The sequence below is a fragment of the Lepisosteus platostomus genome, chromosome 16, assembly GCF_059453375.1.
Source record: "Lepisosteus platostomus isolate fLepPlt1 chromosome 16, fLepPlt1.hap1, whole genome shotgun sequence".
In the NCBI taxonomy this organism is placed as follows: Eukaryota; Metazoa; Chordata; class Actinopteri; order Semionotiformes; family Lepisosteidae; genus Lepisosteus; species Lepisosteus platostomus.
The window spans coordinates 3,940,844-3,963,300 of record NC_142626.1 but is presented as its reverse complement, the minus strand read 5'-3'; the positions used below and the strand labels follow the sequence as shown (position 1 = coordinate 3,963,300).

General features: G+C 48.2%; 1 protein-coding gene across 1 annotated transcript; it reads left to right on the top strand.

Annotated features, from left to right (window-relative positions):
- Positions 1 to 1,469: 1,469 nt before the first annotated feature.
- On the top strand, positions 1,470 to 22,167 carry LOC148646732 (uncharacterized). The gene is made up of 8 exons (XM_088608842.1): positions 1,470 to 1,732; positions 6,202 to 6,309; positions 7,120 to 7,230; positions 9,711 to 9,797; positions 15,326 to 15,511; positions 17,760 to 17,914; positions 19,103 to 19,212; positions 21,761 to 22,167. Exons 1-8 carry the CDS (start codon positions 1,630 to 1,632, stop codon positions 21,765 to 21,767), a joined length of 867 nt encoding a protein of 288 aa, XP_088464968.1. The 5' UTR covers positions 1,470 to 1,629; the 3' UTR covers positions 21,768 to 22,167.
- Positions 22,168 to 22,457: the final 290 nt, after the last annotated feature.

Genomic DNA, 22,457 nt, shown 5'->3' with positions numbered 1-22,457 from the left:
AAATTCTCATTTCTACCCGCGGCTACGCCCTTGCTCTGCAGTCCCACACAGTTATATGTATCGTATGTGTGTTTTCCCTCTAGCCTGCTGTTGTAAAACAAATTGCGTTATTGGGGATAATAAAGACCCTCTCGTCTCTGAACCAGGGCTGAAGCAAATGTTTGAAAAGGCTCTTAGAAGTGAGGTTATCTCCTAATTAATAAAACGAATGATTTTGGGACAGGAGGTTCAAACGAAGAAGCTCTTCTTCGTTGAAAACGCTGCACAGCTCATGATCGTAGAAAAAAAAAGGACAGTAAACAAAGACGTAGTTAAGTGGTTAATGGTTAATGAGCGCATGGGGTCTCACCGCGAGCAGGCATGGTGGGCGCCGACGACTGATTGTAGACGGTTATAGAGCTTTTCTGAGAAACACACATCTGCGAGAGCAACTGCCCAGAGATGAAAAACTTTTTTTACACGTTTTATTTCTGGAAGGCCCTCGTCTCCCGTGACACCGGCTGTTGTGTGTTTTTTTTTTGCGCGAATTCAGCTCCGAAAATTGCTCTGCCCTAAGTACGTGCTGCAGCACCCGATTCATACTGTATGACAGCCGACGACGAGTAAAACATTTCAGCGACACCTGTAGCAGATTGAGGATACTGTGCAATTTTGGCTGCCCTGTGACGAAAAAAGATACTGTTGCTCTGGTAGCAGTATAGACGCATTCTGGGGCTAGAAGCAATATATCCTGCTCATAAGAGCTGAGCATTCATAATCTTGAAGAAGACCACAAGGGACCAGGTATTCAAAATCTTCAAAGACAGAAAGTCGACTAGCAGTGGTCTTCAGAATGAATAGTGAAACACTGCTCGTTCACTGTCTGATTCACTGTCAAACACTGGTCAGAGGACACACGTGGAAACGATGTGGAAGTGTTTTCTTAAACTTGAGAACAGGAGGCACTTCTTTACACAAAGGGTGGTGGGAGGGGGGAACAAGCCCCCCTTGCCATCTTGTGGAAGCCCACACTCTGGCTCCTTCCCAGAGCTGGATGAGATGCTCCGGTTGGGGGGGACAGGAGTCACTTCTTTACACAAGGTGGTGGGGGCGTGGAACAGAACTTAATCTCTTTAGTCTTGAACTGGGGGGGGGGGGTACTATGAGGGGCACTTAAGTATTAAGTCCCCCTCAGGGCACTAAACCAAAAAAGGCCTAGACAAAGACATCCAGGAGGACTACATCAGAATCAACATTGAAACAAGGGCACACGTAGAACATCGAAGAGTGGCCAGGCGGCACTTCTTTACACAAAGGGTGGTGGGTGTCTGGAACAAATCCACGCTAGCCATATTATTGAGGCAGATGTCCGGGAACAGCTGGGTAAGAGCCTGTGATCAATAAGGTTCTAGCAACTAAAATAAACTAGTTGGACTGCTTTGGCCTTTCTCTCTCTCTCTCTCTTCCTCGAACAGAAACCTCTTCGCTTCTCTCTCAAGTGAGGGAGGGGGCGGGCGGAGGCTCGTTGTCCCCCCCGCGCACAGCTCTCGTCGGCTCTCTGCTCTGAGAGAGACTCACAGCGCGGATCTCTCTCTCTCTCTCTCTCTCTCTCTCTCTCTCTCTGGGTCCCTGCTCCTCCCCGAAGGACCAATGGCGCAACAGGGCCTCTACTCCGATCTGCAGAGGCCGACGCAGGACCAGTACGATGTCGTGGGCAAGAGGCCGAACGCAGAGGCAGGAGAGGAGACAACCAGTAAGTGAAGATCCCTTTCCTTCTCAATCGCTTTGCGTCGCAGGTAAAGACTCAGCTCCTGTCCGGCTCTCTTCCCCCTTTCGGTTTCCCTTCCCCTGTCCTTCGCAGTCAAGCAGCGAGGCTCAGTTCTGCTGCCTAGTTCCCCAACGAGCCCGGGTCTCCGTAACTCTCGTTTCTGTTTCAAGTCTGAATTGCACGGGGACGTCTCTTCAGTCTCCCCCACGCACACGTCCGCCTGCGCGTTGTGAAACTGGGATATTTCTGGACTCCGGTCTCACGAAGGAGGCACGGCTCACTTCTGGCTTTAAAAGGCGAGCCGGGCACGGACAACGGAGAGGAACTTAATCTCTTTAGTCTTGAACGGGTAAATATTAAGTCCCCCTCAGGGCACTAACCCGAAAAGGCCTAGACAAAGACATCCAGGGGAGGAATACATCGGAATCAACATTGAAACAAGGGCACACGTAAGAACATCGAAGAGTGGCCAGGCGGCACTTCTTTACACAAAGGGTGGTGGGTGTCTGGAACAAATCCACGCTAGCCATATTATTGAGGCAGATGTCCGGGAACAGCTGGGTAAGAGCCTGTGATCAATAAGGTTCTAGCAACTAAAATAAACTAGTTGGACTGCTTTGGCCTTTCTCTCTCTCTCTCTCTCTTCCTCGAACAGAAACCTCTTCGCTTCTCTCTCAAGTGAAGGAGGGGGCGGGCGGAGGCTCGTTGTCCCCCCCGCGCACAGCTCTCGTCGGCTCTCTGCTCTGAGAGAGACTCACAGCGCGGATCTCTCTCTCTCTCAATTCAATTCAATTCAATTCAAGGTGCTTTATTAGCATGACCGATGGGTACAATCAGTGTTGCCAAAGCAAATACAAATAATAAAATTAACATAGAACAAAACAAAAAATAGAAGTAAAATAAAATCTACAGACATGTTACAGACATTTACAGCAAAGACATATTATATAATATTGACATCTACTGTAGGCGGCTGGAGCATTATTGGGAGACGGACTCACTGTTCCTCAGGCTGTGACAGGAGATCACATACTGGGCTGCCAGATCAACTGAGTTCCCTCTTCCCTCTCCGAGTAGGATTGGGACCTGTTGTGGTTTTGGGAGGTGTGGGAACTCTGGGATTAGATTTCTGAATTTCGGGAAGAATGTTTCTCTAATCCCAGAGTATCTGTCACAGTGCAGTAGGAAGTGCACCTCTGTCTCTATTTCACCCTGCTGGCAGTGGGAGCACAGCCTGTCCTCTCTGGGCAGCCAGGTCTGCCTGTGTCGCCCAGTTTCTATGGCCAGGTCACTGAGCCTGTACTTCGTCAGGGTCTGTTTCTGTTTATTATTTTTTATTTTGGTCAAATATTCAGCTAGTGTGTATTGTCTGTTTAAGGTTCTGTAGCATTCCAGTTTATGTTGTGTTTGTGTGTGTGTGTCCCAGTGTGTGAGATATTGCTGTTTGATCTGTGCTGTGATGTGGTTGAGTCTGGGTTGTGGTGCTCTAGCAGTACTGTCCTGAGGCTGGTTAGTGTTGGTGTGGCTCAGGTCGGTGAGCCTCAGGACCAGCTGGCTCAGGGGGCTCTGTTTTGGGCTCAGCTCTTGGCTCAGCAGGGCTTTGTGGTGGTAGGAATTTTGGTCACTGTTTTTTAGGTGTAGCCAATACTTTAATATTCTTTTCTGTATGTTTATCAATAGTGGGTACTGGCCTAATTCGGCCCTGCACCCGTTGTTAGGAGTTTTTCTCTGCACACGGAGGATGATTCTACAGATCTCCATGTGCAGAGTTTCTGTGGGGTGTTTGTCCCATTGGGTGTAATCCTGGTCTGTGAGGGGACCTCTCTCTCTCTCTCTCTCTCTCTCTCTCTCTCTCTCTCTCTCTCTCTCTCTCTCTCTCTCTCAATTCAATTCAATTCAATTCAATTCAAGGTGCTTTATTAGCATGACCGATGGGTACAATCAGTGTTGCCAAAGCAAATAAAAATAATAAAATTAACATAGAACAAAACAAAAATAGAAGTAAAATAAAATCTACAGACGTTACAGACATTTACAACAAAGACATATTATAAAATACTGACATATACTGTAGGCGGCTGGAGCATTATTGGGAGACGGACTCACTGTTCCTCAGGCTGTGACAGGAGATCACATACTGGGCTGCCAGATCAACTGAGTTCCCTCCTCCCTCTCCCAGTAGGATTGGGACCTGTTGTGGTTTTGGCAGGTGTGGGAACTCTGGGATTAGATTTCTGAATTTCGGGAAGAATGTTTCTCTAATCCCAGAGTATCTGTCACAGTGCAGTAGGAAGTGCACCTCTGTCTCTATTTCTCCCCGCTGGCAGTGGGAGCACAGCCTGTCCTCTCTGGGCAGCCAGGTCTGCCTGTGTCGCCCAGTTTCTATGGCCAGGTTGTGGTCACTGAGCCTGTACTTCGTCAGGGTCTGTTTCTGTTTGTTATTTTTTATTTTGGTCAAATATTCAGCTAGTGTGTATTGTCTGTTTAAGGTTCTGTAGCATTCCAGTTTATGTTGTGTTTGTGTGTGTGTGTCCCAGTGTGTGAGATATTGCTGTTTGATCTGTGCTGTGATGTGGTTGAGTCTTGGTTGTGGTGCTCTAGCAGTGTTGTCCTGAGGCTGGTTAGTGTTGGTGTGGCTCAGGTCGGTGAGCCTCAGGACCAGCTGGCTCAGGGGGCTCTGTTTTGGGCTCAGCTCTTGGCTCAGCAGGGCTTTGTGGTGGTAGGAATTTTGGTCGCTGTTTTTTAGGTATAACCAATACTTTAATATTCTTTTCTGTATGTTTATCAATAGTGGGTACTGGCCTAATTCGGCCCTGCACCCGTTGTTAGGAGTTTTTCTCTGCACACGGAGTATGATTCTACAGATCTCCATGTGCAGAGTTTCTGTGGGGTGTTTGTCCCATTGGGTGTAATCCTGGTCTGTGAGGGGACCCCACACTTCACTGCCGTATAGGGCAATGGGTTGGATTACACTTTCAAATATTTGGAGCCAGATTCTTGTTGGTGGGTTGATGTTGAAGAGCCTCCTTCTTATTGCGTAGAAAGCCCTGAGTGCCTTCTCCCTCAGTGCCTTCACTGCCAGGTCAAAACTCCCGGAAGAGCTGATGGTGAGACCGAGATATGTGTAGCTGGATGTGTGCTCCAATGTGTTGTTGTTCAGTGTGAATTTGTACCTGTTTCCCTGAGGTCTGGCTTTCTTCTGGAAAACCATAACTCTGGTCTTGTCCAGATTGACTGTCAGTGCCCAGGTCTGACAGTACTGCTCCAGCAGTGCCAGGTTCTGCTGCAGCCCCTGTTCTGTGGGCGACAGCAGGACCAGGTCATCTGCGTAGAGCAGGAACTTGATTTCTGTGTCATGTAGTGTAAGACCAGGAGCTGCAGACTGCTCCAACATTCCTGCTAATTCATTGATATAGATATTGAACAGTGTTGGGCTCAGGCTGCAGCCCTGTCTCACTCCGCGGCCTTGGGTGAAGAATTTAGTCCTTTTGTTTCCAATTTTCACTGCACATTTGCTCTCTGAATACATTGATTTAATGATGTCGTACACTTTGCCCCCTATGCCACTTTGGAGTAGTTTATAAAACAATCTCTCATGCCAAATCGAGTCAAATGCTTTTTTGAAATCGACAAAGCAGGCAAAAATTTTTCCTTTGTGTTTTTGGTGGACGTGTTTGTCTATCAGTGTGTGTAGGGTGTAAATGTGATCAGATGTGCGGTGATCTGGCAAGAAGCCAATCTGACTTTTACTCAGGACATTGTGTTCGGTAAGGAAGGCCAGTATTCGTGTATTTAGGATACTGCAGAATACCTTCCCCAGGTTACTGTTCACACAGATGCCCCGGTAGTTGTTGGGATCGAGTTTATCTCCACTCTTATAGATGGGCGTGATCAGTCCTTGGTTCCAGGCCTCGGGGAAACATCCAGCTGTCATGATGAGATTGAGGAGTTTGAGCAGGGCTTGTTGCAACTTTGGGCTGCTGTGTCTCAGCATCTCATTTATGACTCCATCATGGCCACAGGCTTTGCGTGGTCTGAGGGCCTGGAGTTTGTCCAGTAGCTCCTGCTCAGTGATTGGGGAGTCTAAGGGGTTTTGGTTGTCTTTGATAGCCAATTCTAAAATTTTGAGTTTTTCATAAATGGTGTTTTGGTCTGATTGATTTGTATTCGGGAGCTTTTCATAGAGATTTTCAAAGTATGTTTGCCAGATTGTTCCATTTTGGATGGCCAATTCTTCTGGTTTTGATTTGTTTAAGTTGTTCCACTTCTCCCAGAGACAGTTCTGATTTAGTGACTCCTCAATTTCTGCAAGTTGTTTGTCTATGTATGTGTTTCTTTTCTTTTTCAGCGTGTGTTTGTAAAGTTTTCCATGTCACAGTACCTGAGTCGCAGATCTCTCTCTCTCTCTCTCTCTCTCTCTCTCTCTCTCTCTGGGTCCCTGCTCCTCCCCGAAGGACCAATAGCGCAACAGGGCCTCTACTCCGATCTGCAGAGGCCGACGCAGGACCAGTACGAAGTCGTGGGCAAGAGGCCGAACGCAGAGGCAGGAGAGGAGACAACCAGTAAGTGAAGATCCCTTTCCTTCTCTATCGCTTTGCGTCGCAGGTAAAGACTCGGCTCCTGTCCGGCTCTCTTCCCCCTTTCGGTTTCCCTTCCCCTGTCCGCCGCAGTCAGGCAGCGAGGCTCAGTCCTGCTGGCTTGTTCCCCAACGAGCTCGGGTCTTCGTAACTCTCGTTTCTGTTTCAAGTCTGAATTGCACGGGGACGTCTCTTCAGTCTCCCCCACGCACACGTCCGCCTGCGCGTTGTGAAACTGGGATATTTCTGGACTCCGGTCTCACGAAGGAGGCACGGTTCACTTCTGGCTTTAAAAGGCGAGCCGGGCACGGACAACGGAGAGGAACTTAATCTCTTTAGTCTTGAACGGGTAAATATTAAGTCCCCCTCAGTAACCCGAAAAGGCCTAGACAAAGACATCCAGGGGAGGAATACATCAGAATCAACATTGAAACAAGGGCACACGTAAGAACATCGAAGAGTGGCCAGGCGGCACTTCTTTACACAAAGGGTGGTGGGTGTCTGGAACAAATCCACGCTAGCCATATTATTGAGGCAGATGTCCGGGAACAGCTGGGTAAGAGCCTGTGATCAATAAGGTTCTAGCAACTAAAATAAACTAGTTGGACTGCTTTGGCCTTTCTCTCTCTCTCTTCCTCGAACAGAAACCTCTTCGCTTCTCTCTCAAGTGAGGGAGGGGGCGGGCGGAGGCTCGTTGTCCCCCCCGCGCACAGCTCTCGTCGGCTCTCTGCTCTGAGAGAGACTCACAGCGTGGATCTCTCTCTCTCTCTCTCTCTGGGTCCCTGCTCCTCCCAGAAGGACCAATAGCGCAACAGGGCCTCTACTCCGATCTGCAGAGGCCGACGCAGGACCAGTACGAAGTCGTGGGCAAGAGGCCGAACGCAGAGGCAGGAGAGGAGACAACCAGTAAGTGAAGATCCCTTTCCTTCTCTATCGCTTTGCGTCGCAGGTAAAGACTCAGCTCCTGTCCGGCTCTCTTCCCCCTTCGGTTTCCCTTCCCCTGTCCGCCGCAGTCAGGCAGCGAGGCTCAGTTCTGCTGCCTAGTTCCCCAACGAGCCCGGGTCTTCGTAACTCTCGTTTCTGTTTCAAGTCTGAATTGCACGGGGACGTCTCTTCAGTCTCCCCCACGCACACGCCCGCCTGCACGTTGTGAAACTGGGATATTTCTGGACTCCGGTCTCACGAAGGAGGCACGGCTCACTTCTGGCTTTAAAAGGCGAGCCGGGCACGGACAACGGAGAGGAACTTAATCTCTTTAGTCTCGAACGGGTAAATATTAGGTCCCCCTCAGGGCACTAAACCGAAAAGGGCTAGACAAAGACATCCAGGGGGAGGAATACGTCAGAATCAACGTTGAAACCTTGAACCCTTTACATTTACAACGGTGAACCCTTTACAGGAAGGGTGGTGGGTGTCTGGAACAGATCCACCCTAGCCATATTATTGAGGCAGATTCGCAGGCAACAGCTGGATAAGAACCTGTGATCAACAAGGTTCTAGCAACCAAATAAGCTAGTTGGACTGCTTGGGCTTTCATGTATGAACCTTTTTTTTTTTTAATAGGGCTTATTTTGTATAATAAACCTGTGGCTTCGCTTCTAAACTGTCTTCGTGCCAGAGGGGTGGTGTTTAGGTGCTCTTGTTTTAATGCTTATTTTAGAGGCTGTGCTGCTCATACGCGTGCTTGAGTAATGATTATGGACACAGGTATAAACAAGCTCTACATCCGTTTTTCACTATTGTTTTTATGTGCTCTTGGTCTGATCCAGAGCAGGTTACCTCCAGGTCCAGACTCCCAGCCTTCCCTGACACCCTCAGCATTGCTGGGTCCTAAGGGGAGTTGGGTTAAGACCATAGCCCCTGCGTGATCACACCACAGCCTTCTCCTGTAACCATATAACCTGATCTATAAGCATGGGTCCATGTAGTCTGTATTAGCTATATAAACCTAGCCTGGAAGGAAAAAAAAAGTTTACACAGCTTATCCTGTTTGGCCAGGGACATTAACCAAAACCTTAGCTGGGTTTGCTACTACTTTCCCTAGGTGCTCTAGGTCACTGGACAGAACTATTATGCCCAATCCTGCAGCTAAGGCTTCCTCCAGAGAGCAACTACTCCTTATTATCCAGAGGGCAGCTCCTTGCCTTTGGAGCTACACTATGGGTAGGGCTAAGCTGTGCTCCTTGACAACTCAGATTGCTTCCGGGACGGTGTATATGTCCTAACCCTTCATAATGGACAGATGGCTGTTAATCTTTTGAGCTGGGAGACTCAGCTAGAGGTTGGTCTCAGGAGTCACAATTGATGATATTCATGATGATCATATTCTCTCTGCTTTCCTCTCAAAGAGTCTCCGGGCCTTTGGATCTTTGAAATAGGTGGGATCGGGCCAACAGACACACCGAACACACGACTGGAGGGTTACAAAAACACCAGCGTGCCTTATTTCACAGTGCAAAATGAAATAAAAAATGTTACTTTCAATAAAATTTGAAAAATCTAAAAGCCATCACAAGCAAACAGCAAGACGAAAATCTGAGCTCATCTGTGAACTTCTGCCTCAACTGCCTCATCTCAAAACTCCTAAAAGAAGAAGCCACTTCTTAAAGGTGCTGTACAAAAGTAGTTTATCATGATAATCGATCACAGCCGAGCAGCTAAACTGCCTACTGGACTCAAATAAACAATTCCAAAAATTCCCCCTGAGAAACTTTACAAAATGTCCAGTTCACAAGATCACAGTTTCTGCTGTTTTTGATCGGCTTCAATCCTGGGTTCCCCTCCCTGACCTTCCAACAGCAGATATCCACTGGCTAACCAGCACAGGGCGTCGCCTTCTTCCTGTTTTTTAAGCAGTCTCCCGACCAATTGTCTTCCTGCAACTGGTCAGCTGACGGAGAGCTGCCGCTCATTCCTCCCAGAGGATTCTGGGGAATGTAGTCCTGTAGTCCTGTAGTCCTGCCCAGGGCTGTTGCTCTGAAATGGAGATTGTAAGAGAGACCACTAAGGAACATCCGTTGCAGCAGGGTCTAACTCGTACGTGCTGATGCATGCCCGTTTGCCCCGATCTCTTTCCCTGAACACAAAAAATAACCTCCAAGGTGCCTCCACCAGCTACACTCTTGTCTAGACAAAAAGGTTTGTCGCAATGGAAGGCTCGCGTTTGCCGAAACGATGGCGTGCAGTCTTAATAATCGTTCAAGATCACTGGGAGCGTGTGCTCCCGGTCGATTGTGCTCTTTTCAGCTCCAGTCGCAATTCGGTGATCGACTGCTTTGGTCTCCATCTCTGTCTGTCTCTCTGTTTTAGCTTAGGTGCGGCGTTGGTGCTTTGCACAGCCAGTGTGTGTGAACGAGAATCTTTCTCTCTCTCACTCTCTCCCGCAGGGTCCAGCTCTGGAGCACCGATCCACATTGCTCTGGGCATTGTAGTATGTGTCTTACTGATCATCGTCATCGCCATGGGGGCAGTCTGTAAGTCGATCGCCACTAATAATAATAATAATAATAATTGCTTACACTTATATAGCGCTTTTCTGGATCCTCCACTCAGAGCTCTGTACAGGTCCTGGGGATCCCCACCACCCCAAGCAGTGTGTACCCCCACCTGGATGAGGCGCCAGTCCGCTCCCCACACACCAGCTCTCAGTGGGGAGGAGAGCAGAGTGATGGAGCCAGTTCAGAGAGGGGGGTTATTAGGAGGCCATGATGGGTAAAGGCCAGGGGGGGAATTTGGCCAGGACACCGGGGTAACACCCCTACTCTTCTCGAGAAACACCCTGGGATTTTTAATGACCACAGAGAGTCAGGACCTCGGTTTTACATCTCATCCGAAGGACGTTGCCTTTTTACAATATAGTGTCCCCCGTCACTATACTGGGGCATTAGGACCCACACAGACCGCAGGGTGAGCGCCCCCTGCTGGCCCCACTAACACCTCTTCCAGCAGCATTCTTAGTTTTTCCCAGGAATCTCCCCTCCAGGTACTGACCAGGCTCCCACCTGCTGAGCTCCAGTGGGGCTGCCAGGTGTGAGTTGCAGGGTGATATGGCTGCTGGCACTATCACAGATTATACATGGCAGCATTTCGGTTCTCATGCAACTGACTTTGCTGCAACATTCTGGCCTGATGACGCTGTCTCAGTAGCCGGCCAACACAGGGACTCCAGTGAAATCATAGTGCAATTGCATCATGGGAAATGTAGTTTTTTTTAGGTTACTCTGTAGTTGTGTTTGCCCTCCTATCTGTGGTCTTGTGGACAGGGCGCATCAATTCAAAATTGAATTTCAATGTAAAACAGGTGTGAACCGAAGTTCTTAACACATTTTTTCTTTCATACTGCTGTTTTAACGTCGCCAAAACGGCCCAAAATTTCAATGGTTTAAGGAAGACATTTCAATTCGATTTCTTTCATCAAAGCTACGAAATTCTATTAAATCGTCATTTGCATGACTTGAACGTGTTTCTATTTGGCTTTTATTGGTGTAACGATAAACTTTATTCTGCATGGAGCCTTTCATGGGACTGTTTGTAACCCTAAGAACATGAGCCAGCAGCCATATCACCCTGCAGCTCACCACTAGAGACTCAGCAGGTGGGAGCCTGGTCAGTACCTGGAGGGGAGACTCCTGGGAAAGCTGAGGCTGCTGCTGGAAGAAGTGTTAGTGGGGCCAGCAGGGGGCGCTCACCCTGCGGTCTGTGAGGGTCCTGATGCCCCGGTATAGTGACGGGGGACACTAGACTGTAAACAGGCGCCGTCCTTTGGATGAGATGTAAAACCGAGGTCCTGACTCTCTGTGGTCATTAAAAACCCCAGGGCGTTTCTCGAGAAGAGTAGGGGTGTTACCCTGGTGTCCTGGCCAAATTTCCCCCTGGCCTTTACCCATCATGGCCTCCTAATAACCCCCCTCTCTGAACTGGCTCCATCACACTGCTCTCCTCCCCACTGAGAGCTGGGGTGTGGGGAGCGGACTGGCGCCTCATCCAGGTGGGGCTGCACACTGCTGGGGGTGGAGGGGATCCCCATTACCTGTACAGAGCTCTGAGTGGAGTGTCCAGAAAAGCACTATATAAGTGTAAGCAATTATTATTAATTGTTATTATAACAGTTACATTCATAACAGAGAGGAGGAAGAATGACAAATTGTAAAAAATATTGGTCACTCACAGAGTATTTGACGTTTTTTACAATTTGTGGGGGAAAACAACAGCTGGTACCCACTTGAAGATTTAAGCTAGAAAAGTAACAGTGCGCATCGTAGCTATGAAGAACAGCAGACAATTTGCATTTGTAATTTGGGGTTCCAAAATGATCTGGTATGAAGATTTACGCATCTCTTGCAATCGGGCGATATAGACACCTCCCTGCATTGTGTAGATGGCGAGAAACCTGACGATGCGAGCTGACAGAAAGCACATCAGCTTCGGAAGCTGAATGCTTATTTAAAGAAACTCGTTCACAGCTCTAAATAAAACATTGCCGCTTGTGTCGCTGTGTTATGTAATGCTTTCTAATCTACAGTTCAGGGGAATTTAGCCCAGTATGTCTGCGGTCTTTGTCTATGTAACATTTGGGCTCAATCATTTCATTTTTTGGTCCTTCTGTACTTTGGCAATGCGATTAGAATGCAATTCGATTTAAGTTTATTTGTTGATCATGTTCAAAAGCCATCACCCAAGATGAGCACAAAGAAAAGGCTTGCAAATTGATCTCCACCAACCCAAGAGCAAAACTATATGCTCAAAAACTCAAACACACACAGAAATCTACCTCCACCTCACTTGTCAAAAAGCTAACTCCCCATAATTTCTATCCTTTATCTCATCCTGTTGATGCGTGTTTTTGCACATCTGATGTTGTTTTGCACATTACCTGTTGTTGTTTTTGCACACTGCCTGTTGTTTTTTGCACACTGCCTGTTGTTGTTTTGCACACTGCCTGTTGTTTTCGTTTTGCATACCGCCTGTTGTTGTCGTTTTTGCACACTGCCTGTTGTCGTTTTGAACACTGCCTGTTGTCGTTTTGCACATTGCCTGTTGTCGTATTGCCTGTTGTCGTTTTGCACACTGCCTGTTGTCGTTTTGCACACTGCCTGTTGTCATTTTGCACACTGCCTGTTGTCGTTTTGCACACTGCCTGTTGTTGTTTTTGCACATTACCTGTTGCTGTTTTGCACACTGCCTGTTGTCTCTGTCTTTCTTTTCTTATACAATTGTATTGTTGTTTTTTTGTACTACTTATCGTCCGAGAGCTAGCTAAATAGCATTTCGTTATACCTTATACCTGTTTATGAGTATAATGACAATAAACTTGAACTTGAACTTGATATTGCCCATTAAAAACTTTAGTTAAAGGAGTTTTGTGAAGGTCCTCATTCACAGAATCACAAATGGACTTGGGCACCTTCAGAGGAATGTTACTGAGTCCGACTGGCTTAGAAAATGGATTTGGCCACAGCTTCATGAGTAGAACTGTTCTTGATGACAAAGACTACACACAAACACACCAGGACTGTTTTTTTCTTGAAAGGATTTAATGTAATCTTGAGGGGTAGAAGCTCAGCTACAAATCGAGCAACCCCATAGTCACCCCCAGCTATGAACAAGTCTAGGTTCGTGGACAAGACACCAGCAACTTGTGCACAATATTTATGCTAGTCTCGAGCAAAACATTTTACGATGATCATTTGTCAGTGTTTTCTACTTATATTATTGTACCTTTTATTGACACATTTTGGGCTGCTTGATTTGGGTTTGTAGGGGTCAGAGTCACTGCTGGGACACAGAAACGTGTTAGGTCTTCGATTGCCAGCAGCCCTGTCACCCTGCAACTCACAACTGGCAGCCCCACTGGAGACTCAGCAGGTGGGAGCCTGGTCAGTACCTGGAGGGGAGACCCCTGGGAAAGCTGAGGCTGCTGCTGGAAGAGGTGTTAGTGGGGCCAGCAGGGGGCGCTCACCCTGCGGTCTGTGTGGGTCCTGATGCCCCAGTATAGTGACGGGGGACACTAGACTGTAAACAGGCGCCGTCCTTCGGATGAGACGTAAAACCGAGGTCCTGACTCTCTGTGGTCATTAAAAATCCCAGGGTGTTTCTCGAGAAGAGTAGGGGTGTTACCCCGGTGTCCTGGCCAAATTTCCCCCCTGGCCTTTACCCATCATGGCCTCTTAATAACCCCCCTCTCTGAACTGGCTCCATCACTCTGCTCTCCTCCCCACTGAGAGCTGGGGTGTGGGGAGCGGACTGGCGCCTCATCCAGGTGGGGGTACACACTGCTGGGGGTGGAGGGGATCCCCATTACCTGTAAAGCGCTTTGAGTGGAGTGTCCAGAAAAGCGCTATGTAAGTGTAAGCAATTATTATTATTATTTTTATTAATTGTCTTCACTCCAGGTGTTGCAGAGACATGGTGGAGAGTTAAAGCTAGCCCAGCAAACTACCTCTGAGCCTGGAGGTTTTACAGTATGTTCTAGCGAAAGTTCTGCACTTTACGAACACCAGCCCATTTAAAGCTACGATTCTTAGGGCACTCAAAAAGAGGAATCCCATATTTGGTCACTTTCAAACGTCTCTGTTCCTGGAGTCTTAAGAGAGTAAGATCCCTGCGTGGGTCCAGAAACACACATAAACTTTTTACGTTTTTATTTAAATGTGAGAGACTGCTCAGAAAAAGCCCACTCCTTCTTCATAAGAAGTCCGAAACTGTGTTAGGAAGATTATGTGCCACCACCACTCAGAATGTCATTAATAATTAACAACTCCTCTAATTCTGCCCTCCTTACTGTCTCCCCAAGCCCGTCTACATTGTATGGGCGACAGGGCCTTCTCCTGTTATGCCCCCAAGCTCTGGAACTCTCTCCCCAAGGATATCAGAGAGTCACCTTCTCTAAACTCCTTCAAATCCAGACTCCAAACCCTCTTCTTCAGAAGAGCCTTTACTGAACTGGTTCCATTCTTCACCCCTCTGCTTTTCTCAGTACCACCATCCACGGTCTCCTCTGTGTATTGTAAAGGAACAAGTAATAGGTCTATTCCAGGCTGAAAAGAGAAGAGAGAAAACACAACGTTTCAGCCTTCTTCAGGTGTGAGGGCTTCACAGCCGAAACGTTGCATTTTTTCTCTTCTCTTTAGGAATAATCCTATTACTTGTCCCTTTGCAGACTTCACATGCTGACTCAGCTACCCATCTGTGTATTGTCATGTTGTTTTATCTTGTGTATTCCTTTTATTTATTGGTGTTGTCATTCTGTAGAGCGATTTGAGAACCCACCTTTAAAGGCGCTATATAAATAAAGTTTTTTATTATTATTATCAATTATTCTAATTTAAGTTTAACCCACGCGAACGAATCCCCTGTTTTAGTTTTGGCGGCCTCTAGTGGCAGGACTGTGGAAATGACAACCCTTCTATGGGGACGGTCTGCCTCCTGAACTCCTGTCCCAACGCCCAGGACTGCTGTCCTGTGCTGTCTGTTCGAGTCTCACAGTCCCTCTGCCTTCTCTCTCTGGCAGGATTTAAACTTGGGCCACATTGTCGAACAGAAGCCATTTTTTTTGCGCCACCTCAGTATAACGGACTGTAGCTTGGCTTTATATGAGAGCCTCCTGAGTCCATCCCCAGCAATTCTGGAACGGCATCTTCCAATTGAAGGAAGCGGGGGAGTCTATCCCAGCAAGCAACGGGCGCAAGGCAGGGTACACCCCGGATGGGACGCCAGTCCATCACAGAACACACACACACACACTAGGGCAAATGAACCCACCAGCCCGTCAGTGGGTGGAAACACCCACGTAAACACAGGGAGAACATGCAAACTCCACACAGACAGCACCCCAGATCCCATGGGTGGGAGACAGCAAAGCCTAACCACTGCGTCACCCTCGTCACCTCGGTTCAATTTATAGCGAAAGAGCACTGTTAAGGAGGTCCTGCTGCAGGTCCTCTGCCAGGGTATTCGTTAGTGCAGATCGCGAGAGGAGAGGCTGACTGGGTGTGATCTGCAGGGGGGCACAAGTGCCGCCAACCGGGCGGGAAGGTGCACCTGGAGCACAGACCGGGAGAGCCGGAGCAGCCCCCCGTGAACAAGGATCAGGAACGGGAAAGATGTGCGGATCCGACCGAGAAGGAGCCCGAGTTGCTGAATGATCTCAGGAGGTTCCTCTGCATGGATCCGGTCACCGGAACGACAGGTAACATCGCCAGCAGAGGGAAATGGGGAGCTCCGCGGGACCCCAGCAGATACTGCGCCCTAAAACCCAGACACGGAGATCAGAAGAACAGTCCCAGTTGAGTGGAGGCTCCGTTTTCGGTAGTTAATTGATCTAAGGGTCAGCGTCATCCCCATGGCTGGGCGGCTCGTTCCACGCTCCCGCCCCCCCTTTGTGTAAAGTAGTGTCTCCTGGCCCGACTGCAGGATCCCTTCTAACTGTTTCTTGACCAGAAGCCAGTTTACTGCCTTCCCCCACATAGCTGGACGGCTTGTTCCCCACTCCCACCACCCTTTGTGTACAGAGGAAGTGCCTCCTTTTTTTCGACGTTTTAAATGCACTTCCCTAAGGTTTCCACCTGTGCCCTGCGGGGTGTGTTTCATTGGTCATTCTGAGGATATACAGTGCACACAACGCATGCTAAATACTACTTTTTGCACTAAAGTTAGGGTGGATTCCGTCTGAAATGGAAATTGATTGTAGCAGAAATACATAAAGAGAAGAAACTACACTAGCCATAAGCCAGCAGCCATATCACCCTGCAACTCACACCTGGCAGCCCCACAGGAGACTCAGCAGGTGGGAGCCTGGCCAGTACCTGGAGGGGAGACTCCTGGGAAAGCTGAGGCTGCTGCTGGAAGAGGTGTTAGTGAGGCCAGCAGGGGGCGCTCACCCTGCGGTCTGTGTGGGTCCTGATGCCCCAGTATAGTGACGGGGGACACTAGACTGTAAACAGGTGCCGTCCTTTGGTGCCGTCTCATGTAAAACTGAGGTCCTGACTCTCATTAAAAAACCCAGGGCATTTCTCGAAAAGAGTAGGGGTGTTACCCCAGTGTCCTGGCCAAATTTCCCCCCTGGCCTTTACCCATCATGGCCTCCTAATAACCCCCTTCTCTGAACTGGCTCCATCACTCTGCTCTCCTCCCCACTGAGAGCTGGGGTGTGGGGAGCGGACTGGCACCTCACCCAGGTGTTGGTACACACTGGTGGGGGTGGAGGGGATCCCCATTACCTGTAAAGCGCTTTGAGTGGAGTGTCCAGAAAAGCGCTATATAAATGTAAGCAATTATCATTATTATTATTATTACACCCAGATGGATTTGATTCTATACAATATCTTATATAGCGGGTTGGGAAATAAGTTCGGCATCGCAGGGAACCCCCTAAATGTATATAACCGTTCTCAGTCAGAAATAACTAAAACAAGCAAACCCTGAAATGTACAGATCCAGTAAATTCCGGAACGTACAGAGCTCTCCGTCATCGGATACTTCTGTGCAAAGTTGTGTATTCTGTGCACAGGGCATTGTGGGAAAACTTGTGTGACCCTGCTAACAAAGGGGGCTGTGATAAGATCAGATCACTTTATTGGCCATATATAGTTTCTTGCATTAGGAATGTGTCTTTTCACAGACCCCAGCTTGCTCTCCATGAGACACACAGACAGGGAGAGAAGCTGGGGGTCAGAGCACAGGGTCAGCCATTTATACGGCGCCCCTGGAGCAGCTGGGGTGAAGGGCCTCGCTCAGGGGCCCAACGGAGTAGGATTCCTCTGCCGGCTGTGGGATTCGAACCGGCAACCTCCCAGCCACAGGCACTCTGCCCCTTTTATTTTTATAAGATAATTATCAGATAAGCTGTGAAAGAGGGAGACATTTCCATTTAAGCTTAGTATATTTCTACCCCCAGATGGGTGGAGGGCTGTCTGGGTGGAGTTTGCATGTTCTCCCCTGTGCTTGCGTGGGTGTCCTCCAGGTGCTTAACTTTCTCTCCCGCAGTCCATAGGCATGCTGGGAGGTTAGTTGGCTCCTGGGAAAAAAGGTCCTGGAGTGTGTTGGTGTGCGTGCCCTGTGATGGACTGGCGTCCTGTCCAGTGTGTAGCCCGCCATTGTGCCCGCTTCGTGCTGGGATAGACTCTGGACCATGTCAATTTCTTTGTCTTTTAGGTACACCAGACGTCCACATCTCTGTCGAAAACGTGGAATGTGGAATAAATTCCTTAGCTCTTTTCCAACACTTAATAGTGTTAATAATTCTGGCTTATAGTTCAGCAAAACTATATAGTATTGTCAACCTTTTTATAGCTAAATATGCATGTTATATTGGGAAATGTATGAAGTGCTGTTATTTAAACATAATATTCTTATTGCTAAACCTCTGTGTCTGAATCTGTTCATATTTTTAAAGAGCGGTTTTATTCTGATGCCCGTCTTCCTGTGTGTCTCTCTAGGAGAAGTGTGTGAAATCTGTCCCTCCAGTTGGCACAGGGGTCCCAATGGGACCTGTTACTTTGTCTCATCCGAAGGGAAATCCTGGGATTTTTCCCATAATGCGTGTTCTGTCCTGGGGGCTCATCTCGCTGTGATCCAGGACAGAGAGGAGCTGGTGAGGACACACAGACGCATTCATACAGAGCCGACTCTGCATTGGGGATCCATATTGATATGCATGGAAAAAAAAACACTAACCCTTTTAATACTTGAAAGACCACAAATTAAAATGTGTGAATGTGAACAACAATCCATTAATTTTCTAAGAGCTTTATCCAGTTAGCTTTATTCAGTGAAACGGAGCTCTCACTCTGCTACTCCTGAGCTCTCACTCTGCTCCTCCCGAGCTCTCACTTTACTCCTCCTGGGCTCTCTGCTCCTCCTGAGCTCTCATACTGAACCTCCTGAACTCTCACTCTGCCTCCTCCTGAACTCTCACTCTGAACCTCCTGAGCTCTCACTCGGCTCCTCCTGAGCTCTCATACTGAACCTCCTGAGCTCTCACTCTGCTCCTCCTGAGCTCTTACTCTGAACCTCCTGAGCTCTCACTCAGCTCCTCCTAAGATCTCATACTGAACCTCCTGAGCTCTCACTCTGCTCCTCCTGAGCTCTTACTCTGAACCTCCTGAGCTCTCACTCAGCTCCTCCTAAGATCTCGTACTGAACCTCCTGAGCTCTCACTCTGCTCCTCCTGAGCTCTCATACTGAACCTCCTGAGCTCACTCTGCTCCTCCTGAAATCTCATACTGAACCTCCTGAGCTCTCACTCTGCTCCTCCTGAGCTCTCATACTGAACCTCCTGAGCTCACTCTGCTCCTCCTGAAATCTCACACTGAACCTCCTGAGCTCTCACTCTGCTCCTCCTGAGCTCTCATACTGAACCTCCTGAGCTCACTCTGCTCCTCCTGAAATCTCACACTGAACCTCCTGAGCTCTCACTCTGCTCCTCCTGAGCTCTCATACTGAACCTCCTGAGCTCACTCTGCTCCTCCTGAAATCTCACACTGAACCTCCTGAGCTCTCACTCTGCTCCTCCTGAGCTCTCATACTGAACCTCCTGAGCTCACTCTGCTCCTCCTGAAATCTCACACTGAACCTCCTGAGCTCTCACTCTGCTCCTCCTGAGCTCTCATATTGAACCTCCTGCGCTCTCACTCTGCTCCTCCTGAGATCTCATACTGAACCTCCTGAACTCTCACACTGCACCTCCTGAGCTCTCACTCGCTCCAATCTTCCCAGCTAAGAAAATGTCTTTTTTCTGTTCTGGCAGATGAGGAGAACTGTTTCTCTATTGGCTTTGCAGGAGATGCTCCGTGAGGTAACGGTGACTGGTTTTCGGTACTGGATTGGGCTGAGCAGTAACGGCAGTGCTAGGTGGCGCTGGCTTGATGGGACACAGCTACTCACTAATGTGTAAGTGCCTGTGCAGGCATGTGTGAAAGATGAGTATGTTCACACTATTAGGAGGTAAAATCACTGCCACTCTTGCAGTTTCCCCTATAAGGAATTGTTATCATTTCCCCTGATCTTGTTTTGAATCCTGTTATTCGTATCCTAATTCTGCTACTTCTTAATCACCAGCTTTTAATTGTCTTGTTATTAATATTTGAGAAGAAGAATAGGGTGGCACAGTGGTGAAGTGGTCAGCATTGCTACCTTGCAGTATTGGGGCCCTGGATTCAATTCCTAGGGTGCTGTCTGTGTGGAGTTTGCATGTTCTCCCCATGGGTGTGTGGGTTTCCTCCCGCAGTCCAGAGACATGCTGATGGTTTAAATGGCTTCTGGGTAGAGTTGCCCTGGTGTGAGAGTCTGTATGCCCTGTTAATGGACTGGTGTCCTGCCTAGGGTGTATCCCACCTTGTGCCCATTGCTTGCTGGGATAGGCTCCAGCTCTCCCATGATTCTTCACTGGATAAAATGGTTAGAAACTGGATGAAGGGAGAAGAGCTGTGGTTGAGAATGCACAGCACTATTGACATAATCACCCTTTAAACATCTGATGCTCCACAGACTGTGACCATGTTCACTTAACCCTCCCAGCTGTGGGGTTGTGTGCAGAGATATTTTCTATCGAGCACTGACATTCTTCATGGTCTTATTGGTGATGTCAATACTATTGAAAAACTGTATCAGGAGCATGGATAGGTTCTATAAAGATGCATGTTAACTTATGTTGAAGATGAAGGTGCGTTGAGGTCAGTTGAAAGTGTGTGGAGATGTGACGTGTTGAGCCGTGGGAGATATGTTAAGATCAGATGGGGCTGTGTTGAGGTGTGTGTGTGTGACGTGTGTTAAGGTCAGATGAGGGCGTGTTGAGGCGATGCTGAGGTCAGTTGAAAGTATGTGGAGATGTGACGTGTTGAGCCGTGGGAGATATGTTAAGATCAGATTGGGCTGTGTTGAGGTGTGTGTATGTGTGTTTGACATGTGTTAAGGTCGGATGAGGGCGTGTTGAGGCGATGCTGAGGTCAGTTGAAAGTGTGTGGAGATGTGACGTGTTGAGCCGTGGGAGATATGTTAAGATCAGATGGGGCTGTGTTGAGGTGTGTGTGTGTGACGTGTGTTAAGGTCAGATGAGGGCGTGTTGAGGCGATGCTGAGGTCAGTTGAAAGTATGTGGAGATGTGACGTGTTGAGCCGTGGGAGATATGTTAAGATCAGATTGGGCTGTGTTGAGGTGTGTGTATGTGTGTTTGACATGTGTTAAGGTCGGATGAGGGCGTGTTGAGGCGATGCTGAGGTCAGTTGAAAGTGTGTGGAGATGTGACGTGTTGAGCCGTGGGAGATATGTTAAGATCAGATGGGGCTGTGTTGAGGTGTGTGCGTGTGACGTGTGTTAAGGTCGGATGAGGGCGTGTTGAGGCGATGCTGAGGTCAGTTGAAAGTGTGTGGAGATGTGACATGTTGAGCCGTGGGAGATATGTTAAGATCAGATTGGGCTGTGTTGAGGTGTGTGTGTGTGACATGTGTTAAGGTCAGATGAAGGCGTGTTGAGGTGATGCTGAGGTCACTTGAAAGTGTGTGAGATATGTAAAGATCAGATGGGGCTGTGTTGAGGTATGTGTATGACGTGTGTTAAGGTCGGATGAAGGCGTGTTGAGGTGATGCTCTGCTGAGGTGTTAAGGAATGGAAACGTATCTATGCATTCGCAAAACAATAGCGAATTACTTTTATAAGCGTGAATGTTCATCAGCAAAAGTTATCATAGGTTGGTTTGTGTTTTTGCTTTGTTTTGTCATATGTGAGATCCAAATTGGGCTTTGCGCTAGACATTGTCCACTTTCTAGTGGCTTCTTTTAAATCGGCATCAAGCAGTTTAACCACAAAGGAAATAATATAAAGACATGGGACCCTGGGTCAGCTCAGGGTGGTAGCCTAGCAACAGGCAAAAGAGATTGAAAGATTTCCCACTATGGCATATAAGGGTTTTCTTCTCTCTGTTTAATCAGACACCAGCCCATAAACGAGTGCTCTGGACCTTCCTGCCTGTTGAGGGGTGCTGGTGACTGTTTCATGTCACACAGGTTCCTCCCAGTGCTGAATAAATAAACAATTTTCAGTTGACATTTTACTTTGAACTACTGTCTGGTTATTTTCGGCTATTCGAATGGGATTTCAAGTCTGTTAAGTACAGGATGTTCAGTTCAGTGTGCGTTGAGGTCATGTTTGTGTTGAGTTGAGGTGTGTGTCCAGTATGTTAAGGTGCATTGAGGGTGTGTTGAGGTGATGTTGTGTTGGGTTGAGGTGTGTGTCTAGTGTGTCACGGTCAGTTGAGGGTGTGTTGCGATGATGTTGTGTTGAGTTGAGGTGTGTGTCTAGTGTGTCACAGTCAGTTGAGGGTGTGTTGAGGTGATGTTGTGTTGAGTTGAGGTGTGTGTCTAGTGTGTCACGGTCAGTTGAGGGTGTGTTGAGGTGACCAGACTCTCACAGTGACTCTACTCCTCCTCTTGAAGGGTCACAGATGGTGATGACAGCCACAGAAGCTGTGGATACTTAAGAGGGACCATAAGCACGTTTCATTCCGATTCCTGCAGCACAGAGCTCCGCTGGGTCTGTGAGCGAAGCTCTGTGCGATTGTGAGGGGCCGCACCGCCATTTCTAACAGCTGGACATCAGAGAGCTCACCGCCTGCCATGACAACAGGCTACCACAAGGTGGAGACAGAGAGCAAAAACCGGGTCCCACGACAGACCACAGCAGGGTCCTCCAATTCTGTTTCTTATAACCCTGGCATCCCCAGGAATCTCCCAGTCCGGTTTTATTGAATTAAAAATGATGTCTAACGTTCTCCCTCCATTTAATCAACATACAGTATGAAGGTATACAATGCTGTTTGCCGTTTTGTACAATTAAAAGATGATCCAGTCACTCTTCAGTTGTGTGTGATCTTTGCCATTAAACGCCTGTGATCATGACTGTTGGACAGGTGGGGAGCAAATGGCTGAAACACAGGGGGCGATGTCAAGGTTCACAATCATTTTCCATTTCTTAACAGACATTTCTGCCTGAAACCGCGCGACGCAGTCGTTAACACTGCTCTCGCGCTGTGCTAAGGGCCCTGGGTTAGACTCCTGACTCGGGGTGCTGTCTGTGTGGAGCTTGCATGTTCCCCCTGTGTTCACATGGCTTTCCTTTGTTTCCTCCCACAGTCCCAAAAA

Coding starts and splice junctions, on each gene's coding strand:
- LOC148646732 (XM_088608842.1), top strand. CDS start 1,630: ATGGCGCAACAGGGCCTCTACTCCGATCTGCAGAGGCCGACGCAGGAC. Junction 6,310..7,119: donor GGCAGGAGAGGAGACAACCA/GTAAGTGAAGAT, acceptor TGCTCCTCCCAG/AAGGACCAATAGCGCAACAG. Junction 9,798..15,325: donor CATCGCCATGGGGGCAGTCT/GTAAGTCGATCG, acceptor TGTGATCTGCAG/GGGGGCACAAGTGCCGCCAA.